Source organism: Candoia aspera, chromosome 1 (assembly GCF_035149785.1).
Source record: "Candoia aspera isolate rCanAsp1 chromosome 1, rCanAsp1.hap2, whole genome shotgun sequence".
NCBI classification, from domain to species: domain Eukaryota; kingdom Metazoa; phylum Chordata; class Lepidosauria; order Squamata; family Boidae; genus Candoia; species Candoia aspera.
Genome location: NC_086153.1, coordinates 140,877,515 through 140,894,946, shown reverse-complemented (window position 1 = coordinate 140,894,946; position 17,432 = coordinate 140,877,515). Strand labels below are relative to the sequence as shown.

The 17,432-nt window shown below is 39.1% G+C and overlaps 1 protein-coding gene across 1 annotated transcript in view; it reads right to left on the bottom strand.

The window, feature by feature from the left end:
- Nucleotides 1-479: 479 nt before the first annotated feature.
- The window catches only part of LPIN1 (lipin 1), a 53,496-nt gene continuing 36,543 nt past the window's right edge, over nucleotides 480-17,432 (bottom strand). The window contains exons 15-21 of the mRNA XM_063314618.1: nucleotides 13,209-13,329; nucleotides 11,740-11,888; nucleotides 10,373-10,459; nucleotides 7,999-8,151; nucleotides 7,024-7,138; nucleotides 5,728-5,831; nucleotides 480-4,716 (exon numbers count right to left, since the gene is read on the bottom strand). Of these exons, the coding sequence (XP_063170688.1) occupies nucleotides 4,557-4,716; nucleotides 5,728-5,831; nucleotides 7,024-7,138; nucleotides 7,999-8,151; nucleotides 10,373-10,459; nucleotides 11,740-11,888; nucleotides 13,209-13,329 (889 nt within the window). The 3' untranslated portion in view covers nucleotides 480-4,556. The remainder of the gene's footprint in view (nucleotides 4,717-5,727; nucleotides 5,832-7,023; nucleotides 7,139-7,998; nucleotides 8,152-10,372; nucleotides 10,460-11,739; nucleotides 11,889-13,208; nucleotides 13,330-17,432) is intronic.

Here is a 17,432-nt window from a genome sequence, read left to right as displayed (position 1 = left end):
ACCTTGCATATTCTAGTTTAGGAGACAGGAGAAAGTATAAACAGAGCATATATTGGCTTTCTATTTAGAAAAGGTATCTTTTCTGTAACAGAAAACCATCAGTATACCAGAAGTAAAGTCAAGAGGGTCTTTTTTTTTTCTTTCACAGAAAGAATTCATCCATTCCATGTTTACTGTGTAAATTCAACAACACTATTTTAAGGTGCGCAGTACTTGGCCAAAATAAGAACTATTTAGAAACTGTATCTGCAGCTAATTTTAACAGTAAAGCTTAAAAATGCTCTAAAATATATTCTCCCAAACCAATGCCATAAATATTAGCTGAAATGTACCTGCAGATCAGCAACTACATTCAACAATACAGTAGCATTTCTAATAAAGCTAAGGCAGGATGGCTTTCACATTCCCTTTAAAAAAAATAAACTTGATTATTATTAAAATTAAAGGCATATTAAAATCAGCAAATAAGAACAAAATAAATTTGCCAAGGTTTCTGCAAGTAGTTTCACATTTTCCTACAGAAATCCACAGTTTGCCTCAGGTATTATCACAATAGAGTATGTGTTAGTTGAGATCATTTACTGTCTCCTAAAATCATGGCAGACCCACCCAAGAATTCCCAGTTTAGCCAGGAGGCCATTCATTTCCTGAAAATATTTACTGTTGGTTTATGAATAGTTCTCAAAAATAAGGCCTGTTTATAAGACAAAAATTTCATCCTTAAAAAGCTAGAATAAGGAAACAATCTACATGGACCAAGTACTGAATCTCACTAATCTCTGGCAGCACTAGGAAACTCTTGTATTAAAGTAAATGGGAATGAAACCTGTTTAATAGGGCTGGGCAGAACTTCAGATTCAATCTCCCAAAAAGTGTTTAGAGCAGAGAGGGAGCATAGCATCTGTCTGCAACTTGTAAAGCAGCTGCACCAAAGCACCTTTTGGGAATTGGATTCTAAGCTCTATACAACACTATTTTTTAACCTTAGCTGGATCATGCCCCTTTTGTATTGAGTAAACAAATACCAAATACAAAGTGGCCACAGTGTACATGAGAGAGAGAGAAATGAAGAAAAGAGGCATTCTTCAATAAGAGATACATCTCTCCAAAAGTGATAATATTGAAACAAGTTTTCCATGGCTTTCTGTTCCCCATGCTAGACTTTTTGGATTATGAAATGCTGCTAAATCAATAATCATGTTCTTAGACCTGAAAAGTGGATTTCATTTTGTTCAACTAGTAATTTGGTAATATTAAAGAGCTTAAAACGATGCTGGTTTTGGATCAGTACCTGTATTTCTTTATGCACCCTGATATTGCCCAGATTTAGGAATCAACATACATTCAGAAATAATGGGGGGGGGGGGGAAAGACTTCCGTAATCCCAGCAATCATACTACTTAATGTGTATAGGAGATGTCACAGGCCAGCAAAATGACAAAATCCTATTCAAGGCAATGGAGTGGAATGTGTGAGCTATTCCTATGCATCCAACTCAATCTTTATCAATTACCTGCTGATAAGGGTACTAAGAATTGCAATGTTAATTGCAAATTACTTTCATTTGGATCTTCATCATAACTTTAGCCAGGTTGGAGACATAATTTGTAGTCCTAAAATTTTTGCAATTGCAAGGAGTGTTAGTACCAACAGGTATTATAGATGTTTAATCTCATTGCAAACATTAGTACCCTAATTCAGCTAATGGAATACAAACAGAGCATGCTTGTATGCATGTGGAAGGAAAACAACATGTAGAAATATGGCTATGCACACATAGTTCCTCTTCAATTTTAACAGCTTGGGCTGTAGAGATGGGACTTCTTTCAAAAGGCTGATCAACTGAGTTGGAAAGAAAGAAATGAACTCAGTCCCAGCCCCATCTCTCCTTCCCCATCAAACAAATGACCTTGGGGCTGGAGCTGTTTTGGCTTTACTTGCTCCTCTGGCTTTTACAGTTATTTATTTATTTTAAATTATTTTATATATGCTGCTTTGGACTGCTGAGAGCAGTAAACAGAGGAAACAGTGATACTGCTTCAGAAAGGGTTGTCTATTCATAAGGAATTTAACAGCACAGAAGACATTAAGCGTGAATCTAAAACCAATTTCTAGCTGGGCCATGGCTATAGTCCCACAGTCCTGATTCAAATCAATTTTCATTCCAAACTTGTAAGACGAGAACAGAATCTAGGACGTATGACTTAATCATGTGGGCTGTCTTGCAGAATTAAAGTTGCAAATTTTAGATGCAATTAATGTATGAGGAAGTCCAAATGAACTCAAGGGAGCTTATTTCTGAGTAGGTATATCAGCTGCACCATAAAGCTAATGGGATAATCATTTAGGGGACTGGGTACTGTAGGAGTCAGTGTGAAATTAACCCATTAAATGTAAAGAGCTGATATGCTACAATACTGAATGTAACTTTCACTATCAATGATAAAAGCACCATTGACTTAATGGCAAAAAAATTCTAAAATAGTTCTTTAGTTAAAATTGGCTTGCAGCTTTTGGACCTAATCCAGCTAAAGGCAGAGGCTACTAACAGAGCAATCCTCTATATTTTGTCAGAGGTTAGGCCCAATGACTTTACTGACCCAATTATATATGGGACAACAGCCTAGGTCAAGTTGGTGAAAGTAATCGACTTTATTATAATTATCTTTAGTTGGCTTTGGCCACTGTATCTGGGAGCTGCTCAGAGTGCAATCATGAAATACAAATAAAGAGAATTCCAAGAACCCATTTAAAAGAATGGAGACCGACCAAGCAGAATTTATATAACGGCAACTGAGGTATATCTGAAATGCATATGAGAAGGATTCCAAACAATTTCTTCTTAGGGGTATTTATCTACTCAGAGATCAGTAAGAGAAAACTACTAGGGCTAAGTTTCAGATAGAAAACACAGTGAGAAGGATTTTAAAAAATACATTCTAACCATCTCAGCAGCATTTGAATTTTGCCCAGTCTCTAACTTTAAAAAGATTTAGCAGGCCTCAGGCCTCTTGGCATTATGTCTAGTTTTAAACTGATCATATAGCAACCTTCCAATAAATATAAAAAAGAAATAGCTTAATAAAAGGAAGGAAAAGAAAATTTTGTTTTGTTAAAAGAGTATTTGATATACAGTATAAACAATGGAAACCTGCATTTTAAAGAAGACCAGCAACTTGTAAAAGCAGCTTCTCTGAAAAATAATCTAAAATATCCACTTATAATGTTGAATCTCAAGGCAGTCAAATAATACAAAACAAAACAAAAAGGAAGGATATGAATTCTCATAATTATATCAAGAAAAAAAAATGAAATGTAAAGGAAAAACTCTCAGTAATGGCGATTTATATTGTACGGCACCCAAAATCATATTAATCTCAAAACTGGGCGGTAAAATAAAAAGAAGAAAGAAACCCCAAAGAGAAATCTTCAGAGGATTTACAATCAGCCACTTCCCTCAAACCTCATACCCTAGTACACATAGTGCAAATAAAATATGCTGAATCAGCAATGAAGCAATTCAAGGAAGTTCACTAAAAATACTTCCAGACATGTTTCTCTTGCAATTAAAAGCAGAAACCCTTGTGTACTATTATTTGTTAGATGGGAAGAGCACACATATGTTTAAATGGCATCACTCTTCATGGAAGAAGAAACCAGGAAAGGCAGAGGACTCTACTGCCAAGTACACACAGTTTGAAAAGCATACGTCATATGAGTAAACTCTAGCTATGACCATAAAGATATTGCACTGAAGGACCTCTGGTGGGTCCAAACCTTCCAGAAGGATTAAGATGAAACACAGTATAGAGTAATGGTAGCAGGCTCAAAGTTTCTTTTTGCAAATTATAGCCTGAATTTAGTAGAGCCAACTAGTCACATGCAACTGATAATGTAAGTGCATTCAATGTTTTTTTTTAAAAAAAAGGTTTTCATCCTGATAATGAAATTGAAAGAACAATTTGGCAATGGTATATTGACAAACAGAATTGGAGATGAGAATCGTACCCCTATCAATACAAACTAGTACAGTGCTAGTGATGATAGCGGTGCTGGGTAAGCTTATCAACAGACTTGAAATTTGTTCACTAGATCTCAACATATTTTGTTGATCACTTTTTTATATACTGGGGGGCTAGAAAATGTATGTGTTACACCTCAGATGCTTAAAGTTATTTCTTCTTCCTCTACCTGAGAAGGAGGGGATGGAATGGCTCCAGTGATGCTTCAGGGTAGAAACACACCACTTCGCTTTGAAAGCTCACGTGGAAACACTGAAGACCACATAGGACTTTGATTTTGAGATTCCCAGTATCATGGCACTCAGAACTGTCTTTTTAAAAAGAATATATGGCACTGGGCACCTCTTGAGCATGATGCTGGTGAAGAGCTGGGAGGGCAACATTCAGAAATCTTACTTTAAAGAACAAAGGCAATTTCTGAACTGACATTTAACCACTACATCCCAAATTCCATTTGAAGCGCAAAATCCAGCTGAACAACTGAAGCACAGAAGAGCTGAGATGTTGAGATGCTGCCAAGATGTTTCAAAAGAGTTATGGCAAAGTAGCATGAACATCATTATTTTCAAAAGGTGGCAATGGATCCCTCCAGTATGTGAACTGACTGTAGGTGTCAGAACAGGGGAAGTCTGAAGAATGACTTCTTTTCATCAAGGGAAATACATGATCCACCACTTCACAAAGTCTCGCATACCTGTAGGGGGAAGGGAGGAGGTGTGGGGGGAGAAACAATTGAAATATTATCTGAACTATTAAATATATTAATGATGTCATGGATTGCATGAACACAACTTAGGCAAAATAAGAAAAACATAACATCCCTACAGCCTTTTAACTTATTTCTGAACATTATGCACATGGGTGTGATTTCCTAAAATATTGCTACAGTACACACTTGCAATAAAACAAGCCACAATAGATTACAAAATCCACAGAAGAGAAAACAGCTACAGTAGCATCTCCTGCAGCTTACTGAAATGAACAGGTGAGCATTCTGAAGATGCCCTCTTGAAGTCAGAGCTGTTTTTAAGAGTAAGGCCTTCAATGGCCAAACTGAAATTATCCTGGCCCTAGAATATGGGAGAGTGGCAAGAGCAGGATACAGATCCAAGTGAAAGCAACAAGGTCTTACTTTTTCCAATTACATTTATTAATCCCTAGGAAAACTCCATTTATAGCAAAGGTTTACACTTCCTCTATAATCGCTTTCAGGTACTTTTTTTCACCTGAATTTCAGCTTCTGACTTTCAGAAAACCTATGAAACATGACCACCTTGACAGACAAACAGACAGCGGAAAACAAAAGTTTCAGAAGCAGAAAAGTTGTGTACGGACTGTGCCTACAACAGGAATTGGTAACTCTTTCTTAGAAATGTTAACTTGATTATTCTGTTGTATGCACAAATACCCTCACCTCATTGAAACCTTAAGAGGGCATTTTTTAAATCACGGCAAGTGTATTTTTAAACCGAAAATGTATGTCCTTTAACAATCTTTTAAATAAAGAAAACTCTGAATCCTATATTTTAATGTTAATCTCTAAAAGAGATTGCACTACATATAACCAAAGTAAACGTTGGGAATATGCATCGTATCAGTGAGGTTTATTTCAAGCCAATTCATTTAATTCCTATTTAACTTTCAGCATCAAAGGCTTATAGAAAGAGAAAAATCAGTGCTACATAAGCAGCAGATAGACACTCACGATGAAATGTTGGTCTTTGCGTGCTCTTGAATTAGTTCTCCTTTTGGATTAACAGTGAATATTCTGTTTAGTGAAACCCCAACTTGCTTGTATGAGTACACATCCTAGATAAAATAACAAAAAGATATGAGTCCCATTAAAATAATCCAAAAATAGTTTTTTTTGCATGTATATAACTTACATACTGTTCATATTGGAGGCACTTCATGAATTTTAAGCCACAAAAATGTATTACAAGTACAGATTCCTTCAAGCTGAACTCAACTCCTGGTGACCGTGGTTTTCATAGCAGTAACACAGAAATGATTTGCCACATTTTTTCCCACACTTTTTTTTTACTTTTCAATCATCGACATCAAAAACTAGGGGCAAAGTTTCATATGAATTCACAAACATTCAGGGAATGCTTGATCTGGCTGTCTAGGCATTAGGAAGCAATACAGAAGAGTGAATCTGAGCATAGATAAGAGTGTTTGTTAAGGATTATTTTGTGGAGGTAAGAGTGGCAAAATGTATTTCTATGCTCTTATTGTGTCTACAAATTGCCCACCGGCAGATTTAAGGTGATTCAATCGCACCTGGGCAGGGAGGGACCAGCGGAACACCTGCAAGATCACTGAAGACTACTCTAGGTATCTGTTGGATCTGATTCACTTGGAGCTGGATGTCAACCGAGCAAGTCCTATGGAGGTCACTGAGGCACAGTCCAGTTCCATTATCTGGGAAAGGTTTGAATCTGTTAGTCCTGAGAAAAGGGACAGGGTTTGGGGGGCTGTAAGTATGGCCACCTGTATTTCAGATCTGCGTCTCTTCTGGTTGGTCAAGGTCTCCCAGGAGGTGATATGATTGGATCTATGCAGTGAGATCTATGCATCCTTGACAGAGGGGGTGGTTCTATTGGCTCGGAAGTAGGAGGTGGTCTGACCCCTCCTCAAGAAACTATTGCAGGTTCTAGCAAAACTGGACAATTTTTGATCAGATTGCGGTGTCAACAGGCATTCCTGGAGGAAAGAGATTCTCTGGACTCCTTTTAGTCTAGTTTCAGACCAGGAGATAGCATGAGATCTCCCAGCAGCTTTTGATACTACCAACAATGGTATCCTTCTGAACCAGATCAGGGGACTGGGATGGTCAAGAACAGCTCCAAATGGCCCAAGCCAGCATGGCTTATCGGGGTGCTGAGAGTTGCAACTTAACAGAATCTGGAGAACAATTTTTAACTGAAAAATTAATCCTGCAGTGCCAATACTTCTTTGGAAGAGCTCTTAGAGAATAATCATCACAACTGGTACTTACAGCAGGCCTATTGCCAAAGGCAGCATAAAAAGGTTCCGTGTTAGGATGAAATAAGTTTTTTATGTCAGTTAAACACTGAACTTTAAATTTTTCTGGCTTCTTCTCTATCACTTCTCTGAAATAAGAGGAGGAAATAAAACAGGGTAAAATATTAGATAATACTTTAGCACTATAAATGGTACACAACGCATTTCCTTAAGCTGTGTGAACGGTTTCAATTGACTAAGACTTCTGACTAATAATCTGTCAAGGTTTTCTGAAATTTTTATGGTTCATAGGGCTGCTTAAAATTAAACATGAAGACTCATTCTATGTACGCAAAAAAGGCCAACTGCATTGCTTTAAGCCTGCTGATTTTGGCAATGTGAGAGCCATGTTTGAATAAACTTTCAATTTTAAAAAATTGTTTAATCTACTGATGAATATATTGGTCTTGCAGTTATTTTATGGCTATCTGATTTCCTCTCCATCAATGGACCACAGCATCAAATCAGAAAGGGAAAGTTTTCCAGATCTGCTGTATGTTACATGCATGAAATATAAAGAGCAAAAGGCAGCTGAGTTTGTTTTAGCTCATTTTTATTCAAAGCTAACAAACTCTGATTACAGGTCCCAAATCCATACATGCATTATATTCCATAGAAAATGTCCACCAGAAATAGCTTAAATCTCACTGCTTTCAACAAGATCACACAGTTGCCTTTTGCTAGAGTTGATCCACAAATATGAATGCAACAACTCACAGTACTGGACAACAATGTATTTTACTACCATGTTACATAGGGTCACTAAGTACATCACACCTTAGCAATAGTAAGTAAATGTTGACCTCCTAAGATCATTCTGTAATAAGCCTAACCCCAGAACTATTTCAGGGAAAGAAAAAAATTACCCACCCCCCTCCAATTTAAAAGACCACATTTCTGATCCCAAGCTGGGAAGTGTCCTTGGTTACAAGACCGCATGCTGTGATACCTGTGAAAAGCTGAGAACAGACTGCTGGGACTCAGTAGCACAGGCCCTTGCGGTAACACCGTGCCCCGCTCGTTCACCCAGTGCAAATACCCTCGAGTCATATCTGCCATCCCAATAGCACGGGCTGAACAGTACAGGAACTTATATCCATTTCTGTGGTTTTAAAGAGGGAAAACATACCACCATCATCACAAACTTATTGAAATTGCAAACTACAAGGTTATTATTATTATAGATTTTTATCCCATCTTTATTATCTTTATAAATAACTCAAGGTAGGGAACATTCCTAATACTCCTTCCTCCTCCTATTTTCCCCACAACAACCACCCTGTGAGGTGAGTTGGGCTGAGAGAGAGGGACTGGCCCAAGGTCACCCAGCCGGCTTTCGTGCCTAAGGTGGGACTAGAACTCCCAGTCTCCTGCTTTCTAGGCCAGCACCTTCACAATTGTTATCAGCCACGCAAAACACTCACAGCCAAAGGGATCCCTTTGGATTGCACAAGAAGAGAGAATGGAAAGGTGCTTCTTCCCTTTATGTGTGCGGCATTTACCACAGGATTCAGTGCTATCTATAAACCAAAAAGGTATTTCCACTCAGAGGAATCTACATAAAATTCACTGCTGCTTTTCAATGTCTACCACTGGGCTCCCAAAGTTTTTTGGGCTAGTGGCAAATGGGAGTTTTGAGAAAATGTTGTGGGTTCTCTTGCAGAAGGGCAGCTGGTGGTCTGTCTATTCACAAAATGGCTGCCACGAGAGGCGTAACTAGCCACAAAATGCCAATGCACCCACACTGCTACTCTCCACGCCAGTGTCTCAACCTCAGCAACATTAACCTCAACCTCAGCATGGCTGGCTAGGGAATTCTGGGAGTTGAAGTCCACACAACTTAAAGGTGCTGAGGTTGAGAAACACGGCTCTACACCCTCTAGTTTCCCCTTCCCATAGGACTCCTTGCTACCCTTCTTTGCATTTGTCTTTTTTCTGAGCAGGTGGGCATACTTCCTAATTTGGTTCTGCAATGCAGCCACTTATCTTGATTTACTTTATCAGAAGACCTATGGGATCCATGTGAAACTTAGAATTATTCTCAATCCTGCTGGAGCCCAGCTTTTCACTTTGTAGCATGCCAGTTTCACTTTTAAATTACTAAATTTTAAAAATATAAAGAATGTCAGGATCAGGGAGCCTGGAGGCACCAAGGGTGATTTCTGTGGTCATTCTGGGGACCCCATATCTATCACACAGAGGGTAAGTTGCATTATGGAAGGCACTCCTCAACCACAGGGATATATTATTAAGCATAACATATGGGTCTAGAGTATTCCTCCTAGAGAGGCCATACTGCCTCTGGCCAAAGCTCCTGAGGAACACAGGGTGATAAGAAAAGGGATTGGAGCTAAAAGTGGGCAGTGAAAGAACTAATCATACATATATGTTTCGTATACATATTCAACTACACTGAACACTCCCACCCCAAAGATATCCTCCCACCTATCCACATTTTCTTTGCCTCTTTTATCTAGTTTTTATTTTCTCCTTTCCTTCCTGAACTGTTTCCCCTATTTTAGCTCTATTCTATCCCCAGCACATTGGCTGGGTACAAGTGGGTACAAGTGGAAGTTTCTTAAACACACACACACCCTGCCACCCTTCAGATTTAATGCAGCATTAAGAATTTTTGGGTGAGTTAAGATACATAGAAAAATGCCACAAAATGCCCTATCAAATTGGGGGGGGAGGTAGGGGTAGGGGTGGTCTGTGGGTAGAACCTGCAGTATACCTGAAGGGGAAGGAAGGGTTAATCTGGAGCTCCCACCCAAAATGCAGGTAGGTACTTTAGTATTCAGGGCCACATTATCATCATCCCCTATACAATATACATATACATATATATATATATACACATATATACATATATATATACATACACACACACACACAAAAAGGTGTACAAATCCAAATACAGATATGCAAGAAAATGTAGTGCAGTTCATGTAGATGAGTTTTGCATATGAATGAAAAAAGGAGAAAAAAATGGGTTCTTCTCTTAGGCAAGGTGGGTGGGCCACTGAAAATGTAATTTCTTTTTAATGCTATACTATGAATTTGGGGGGATCACATTCAGGGGCTTTAAGAACCAAACTTTATTCCAGGAGGGCAAAAAGTGATAACGGCTCCCTCTTGCCAGGCAGCCATCCTATTTATCAACCCAAAGCTGCCCATCCCTAAGGCGATACTCAGTTCTCAAAGTTAGGAATATTCTTAGCTTAATCGTTGGCATTTGTTTTTTTATGACAACTCATATGTAGTGGAAACTGACATTTAAAAAGGAAGAAGAGGTGATTTTGCAGATTAGTTAATATACTTACTGGCTCACTTTATGATACAATTTAGCAATGCCTTGATGTGTCCAGTCCTTGCCAAGAGTAGGCAAAATATGACCTAAAGTATCTGATCTGGAAAGACAGGTTTTTAAAACCAAAAAGAAATGTACAATAACAAATTATATTTGTGGAATACAGAAAACAGGCTTACAGTTTTGGTAGTTAACATTAGTATACTGTAAATGAACTTTATTAACAAATTTCCATCTTGTTGGCCAGTGTACCTACTTTAATGATGTCTAGCTATGCAAGCATATCTTTAGAAATATCATTCACTTTTTCCTTCCCAATTATCCTCACTTCACTGGGGAAGTGTTGGGAATATTCTAATTTTGACCCTATTGATCTGGTAATTATATTATTAACAACATCCTTCCATGACTAAATTGGGTATTAGAAGCAGCAATTACTGACTGGGTTCATGCATCCCACTTACTGTATGTCATTCTGCATTTTGGTTTGTTTTGGGGAGTGTTTGATTTTGCATATTGTATAAACTTAGCCACTGTTGTTTATAAACCATGATAGGTCAATCCAGCCAGTTGTGCTTAATTCAGTGAGCCACAGTTAAACAAACCATGGTTTAGAATGACAGTAAAAAATCAGATCTCTGACTTCAGCAATGAAAACATGCATATGCATGATTAAACAACACTTTAAAATGAACACTAAAACTAAACCAACCAAGTGAGAGGATACAGAAGAGCTGCAACCACTGACTTCCTGGGCTACAAAAGACCCAGAAACAGCTACCTGCACCCAATGCAGTGTCTCACCCATACTGTGGTCAGGATAAGTATCTCCTGCAATTGGCCCCTGTCTGGCACAGAGAAGAACAGGAAAGCCTGCTCTTCTGTCTCTTTCAGCCAGATTGGCACAAAGCCACCATTACTTTTTTGTGTCACTCTTGGGTCACATAACAGAAGAAAACAGCTGAGTCTAGCTGGCATCACCACTTTGTCTGATGTGGCACCAAGTTTAAAAATGGCCCAGTGCTCTTAGATGCTGTATAGTCAAGCACAGGCTGAGCCATCAATGTGTTGCTTGGAGTAGTTTGATCCTCAAGTGGAATTAGCATGAATACATGACTCCATCACACTCACTAAGCAGAAAGGACAGTCTGCTAACTCTTTAATGTTAGTTTCTGTAGGGCTCAGGTTTGCTCTTTCGCGTACCATGCAAATACAAGATTATTTTTATACAAGATTATACAAGATGTATACAAGATTTTAATATTTGCTGCTCAGTTTAAAGTGGAAGTAAAACATCACTGTTGGTTTGTCTTATCAGGGAGTGGAGCATGGTATTCCCTGAATGAAAATGTGCCATTCTGTGTCTGGCTAAGGACTCACCTTGTGATGGTGCCATCAATGTCAGAAATAATGACTTTGTCATCCCAGTTCCATAAGTAGATGGTGCCTTCACAGCGACATGTTCCTTGATATTGTGTTGTGACACTAAAAATGACATCATTGGGACCATTCTTAAGGTTGAGACTTTTCTGTTAAAAAAAGCACACAGCCTAGAGTTCAAACGCCACACACAGAGAAACCAGAGAACAGCCTAAAACACATGCTCACTCTCAGAAGTCAATCTCATCGAATTTAAACATGGTACATACGCCAAAGGAAATATATATGGAATTGCAGCTCAAATAAAGCTGCAATCATATTTACAGCTTCCAAGCTAATACCTTATGCTCATAGACTTAATGTTAGAAAGATATTTCACTGCATACCAACTAATGAATTATTCTGTTTCAGCCTTGAGTCAATCTACAAAGGGGAAGTCCACTAGGATACAAAGCCAAGATAGATAAAATCCCTTAGGAAAACCTCATCTATGCTATAGGCAATTTTGGCATATGCAGACTGTAATCATGTCAAGCTTTTCCAGAATTAGGCTTCTTTTAGAGACACTTAAACATCAAATATGACTGAGGCAAGATGCCTCCTATATTGTCCACTTGAGCCCACAGAATGAAATGCAATGTTATCAAAGAACCCCCCTTAGCCAAATAGATGTTAAGATTCAGCCTGCACTCCTTTCTGAAAATTATGCCCAATGCCCACCAACAATCAAGAAAATCTTCTTGTCAGTCAGAATTACAGTGCAAGTACTCAGCTTCTCTTTTCTCTTTTTACAAAATTATTCAGCCTGACTTAAATTCCAGATTTTGCTTCACAACATGGCTGAAGATTCCCCAGATGGACCCTCAGAGAGGTTTGCTCAGGTGCTGATTCTTGGCATAGCAACTACATGAAATCTTCCAACTACTAGGTAAAAGCAGAAGGGTCCATGGCTAAGTGACAGAGCATATTCTTGGCAAGATCGAAGTGGCATCTTTGGAGCTGGCATCTCCAGTTCAACCATTCATATTTTAAGTCCTCATCTTGGAACCCAGGAAGTTTTCTTTCAGGAAGAGGAACAGACTCTACACTAAAGATATGTCACTAAAACACCCCTCAAAGAAAAAAGAAGACAAATTCCCAGGACCCAGAAAAGTAAGTAAAATGTATTTAATTATGGTCCCATAAATTTTACTGATTTTTCTCAACCTGTCAGTTTGCTTCCTTTTTCCGCATTCTTAGTGGATGTTATTTGACTGTTTTGTCCTACTACAGTTCAATTAACAGGCTTCCTTTCCCATTAGCGTGGTCATAACTGGGGCTGCTGGACCACCAATCAATGGCTTCTTCTTCTCTTATAGCAAGTGATGCCCCAGGAAATCCTTCATTTGATACTGGGAGCTGTTTTATTATCACAGATGGATTCTGCATGATGATAATGGGGAGAAATCCTAATGACAAATGTTACTTACAAGCTGTTCAGAACTGAGTCGAAGAGTCTTTTTATAACCTATTCCAGACAACAGTGGAAGGTGAGTGGCTTCACTTGTGGTTCGGTGGTCTTCATCACTTGAAGAAGATTCATCTTTGATTCTGAAACATCAGACAAAGAATACCCACATTCCTTTTCTGTATCAGCTCAGTGTAAATATGTATTCCTCAGCCATTATTTATGACAAATAAACCCTGTGTGGTAGATTAGGCCAAGAAAGAGGGACTGGCTCAAGATCGCCCTGTGAGTTTCTTCCCTGCCTGAGTGGTGATATAAACACCAGCCTCTGCAATCCTAATCTGTTACTCCACTCACTAAACCATACAGGCTGTAATCATACCAATTAAAATTCATGATCATTTATCTCTGCCTCTGATTATTCATAACCTGGTATTTGTTGAAGTTCTCATAACTGCCATCTTAATGTAAAAAAATAACGAAATAATACCGTAAGTTACCAGCAGAGACAAATAGAGTCAAACATAGTAACTATGCTACAGAACTAAAAAAGGATTTTCGCCTTGGAAAACCCCAAAAGAAATCTGTCGGTTAAGTAAGATTGAAGCAATTTGGAAATAAACGCCATAATGTACATCTAACAGAGCATAATGATGCACCATTTTGCTCTCAGGGCTGTGTTTAAGCTACTCTAAGAATCTGTTCTTTTGAAATGACTGAACTAGATAAACCTGGCTTGGTTACCTGTACACAGCATTCATTTAAATATGTCTCTGTCAGATCTTTAAACCTGGAAGACTGAAGGAAACCCGTTTTGCCTACAAGAAGTGGATTAATTGCAATAAAGTTTTTATTTTAGAGCTTGGTGGCAAACCCTGCTGAAGTAGCCATGTCATGTGCTAATATGGTCTTTTGGTCCCAGTATACTAACTAATTGCTAGTTTTTCAAGAACTGTGGAATTGGGAGGAATTTTGGACCAAGGATAAAAAACTCTACTGCTTAGGGTTAGAGCAGCCCTGAAGGAACCCTGATAATCAGATGCTATAGAAAAAACTGTCTGAGATTTGTGTAATTCATGCATTAATTGTTGTTTATCATAGTCTCATAACATTGTTGAATTACTATAAACATGCAGGAAACTTTTTTAAACTTTCCACCTAGTTTTCCAATATTATGTCGTACTTTTAAATGATCTATATCAGAATTCAGGATAGCACTATGCAGGTAGGCATAACTCACTGGGGAAGCCCTCACAACAATCCTATCCCACAAGGGTTCTATTTTGTTTTCTCCCATACAAATGAATGGCTACTATTCATCCCTGTAGAAGACAGCGCTGTATAAGAGGATGCTACTATGCTGAAATCAAACCTTTCCAATCATCATTCCCAAGGCCTTGCAGTATATATACTCCCACAACCACCTCTATGGATTCTTGTCAGGATAACAAGAATTTTCTATCAGTAGGTAATATACAGCTGCAGAAAACACTGGGCCAACTATTCAGCCACTGGGAAATTAGACTAGGAACACTTTCTTTTATTACTCTGTGATATTTTAAAAGTACATTGAATAAGCCAAGTATAATTTACGACTATTGTGATATATTCTGGATGCCCAGCTTCAGGAGGGTTCATAGTCCAAGAAAGTAAACATTATGGTTAAATTAAATGGATCAACTGCTGCTTAACCAAAATAATTCACTATCGTTAATAACATTATAAAACAAAATTGTAAAATGGTCACTTCTTCAGGGTAACAAAGGAATTTTCCGAAGATTAGAACTCACTAGGAAAGCCCATCAAATAAATGCACTCTCCAACGGAAAGAGAAAACCAGTCATCACCCAGGCTGTGTCCACTGTCCTCTTAGGACTGCTCCATACACAGCAGTTGCACCAGTCCAAGACCTGTACAACTCCATGGCCCAGTTCCTCCATGAGAGATTAGAGCAGAACAATGGGGAAACCAGCGTGCACCGCAAAATACTGCTGAGAATACAAGTGTGGAGAGATGTGGCTGTGTGGAAGTGCCCTTAGCCAATGCCTAAGGAGTTTTAGGGCACAGGGTTTTTTATGGACACAGAAGTCTGGCACATTTTCAGGGTTCTACTTTTTAATGGGGTGTGTGTGCGTGTGCGTGTGCACTGTATATATATCTTTCCTAGATCTCTATAAAACATTTCTTGGATCTTTGAAAGTGCAGTTTTCTTATTTCAAAAGCATTTTATTAGCCACACATCTTACATTCTTATTTCCTATAATGTTTGTTTGTTTGTTTCCAAAAAAAATCTGCATCAACCTTTTTCTGCAGTGCTCATTTCTTTTAGGAAAACCTGACAGAAGAAAATACAAATCAAGCAGGAATGGTTTTCCATGGAATATAATGCAGTGCAACCTGTCAGTAAATGCTATGGGTCTCATTCACACTCACAAATATGCAAGTGCGCATGCATGCATGCATGCATGCATGCATGCATGCATATATATATATATATATATATATATATATATATATATATTCATTCATTCATTCATTTTCTTTGCCACCCATCTCACACATGACGACTCTGGGTGGCTTACAAATAGTAAAAATAGCAATCACTAAAACCGTTCGATATAAGTACCTAAAAATATAAATACATATACAAAATATACAATATACAGTATAAAATATAAAATTCCAGATGGGAAGATCTTAACCTTGACACCCTCACGGGGCCAACCACCCCCATGAATAACTATCCCCCCTCCCATCCCAGGCCAGGTGGCATAGCCATGTTTTTACTTCCTTCTGAAAGGCCGGGAGAGTGGGGGCCTGTCTTACCCTCAGGAGTAGCTTGTTCCAAAGGGCAGGTGCTACGGCAGGGAAGACCCTCCTCCTGGGCCCTGCCAATCAGCAATCCCTCATGGACAGGGTCTGTAACATGCCCTCTCTGCCTGACCGGGTGGGACAGGTCGAAGTAACAGGGGTGAGACAGCCCCTCAGGTAACCTGGACCCTTGCCATGCAGGGCTTTAACGGTGATAACCAACACCTTGAATTGGACCCGGAAGCAAAACAGCACCCAATGCAGCTCACGCAGCAACGGTGTTACATGTGCCCTTCTAGGGGCTCCTAAGACTGCTCGCGCTGCCACATTTTGCACCAGCTGTAGCTTCTGGATACTCTTCAAGGGTAGCCCCATGTACAGTGCACTGCAGTAGTCTATGCAGGAGATGACCAGGGCATGGGTGACCATTCGGAGGGACTCCCGATCCAGGAAAGGGCGTAGCTGGCACACAACACAAAGTTGTGCAAAGGCCCTTCTGGCCACAGCTGCCACTTGCTCTTTGAGCAGGAGTCATGAGTCCAGGAGAACCCCCAAGTTCCGCATCGGGTCTGTCTGGGGCAGTGCAACCCCATCCAGAACCAAAGATGGTAAGTTCCTGGATACCTGGGAGCCCCCAACCCACAGCCACTCTGTCTTGCCAGAGTTCAGCCGAAGCCTGTTGTTCCCCATCCAGACCCTTACCGCCTCCAGGCACCATGCAAGAGCATCACTTATGTAACCTGGGGTGGAGATGTATAATTGCATCTCATCAGCATATTGATGATACCTGTCCTGACAAGCTGGAACCACGCCAAGACGAGGAATAAGTCTCTAGTGTTTTATTACTGCTACAGTAGACAGAAAATCCTACCAAACTGATGAAACGTGAGAAAACCCATACAGATAAACCCCAAAAGTCAAGGTGGATCTGTTCTGTGTCTCTTTGAATGACAGCTCAAATTCTCTCTACTACACATGCGTTTTCCCCGCTGGATAGGGGCCCCCTCCTGCTCACCATCAGTGCTCATGACAATACCTCACCCTGTGGCGGTGGATGATCTCACCCACACATACGTACATTTACACATATATAGTGTAGAGGACATAATTCTAGCACACTTTGCTTAACATTGTTCTTTTCATATATGACAAAAATTCCAAATTTCCTAAGATGCAATAATTATTATTATGGATTATTCTTTATAATGGAACATACTCTATTGCCAACTGGTGATATGCAATCAAGCTGATTGTTAACTACACCAAGGCCAACCCTTGATACTGTCATGAGTAAAGATGCATAGTAATAAATATCAGATTTATCCAAAATGAACAGCAAACCTGTAATCAGGCACACAATTATACATACAACACAAATGTACAACATTCAAAATAATTACATTAAAAGCAATATTAGAATTAAATGCCTTCATAT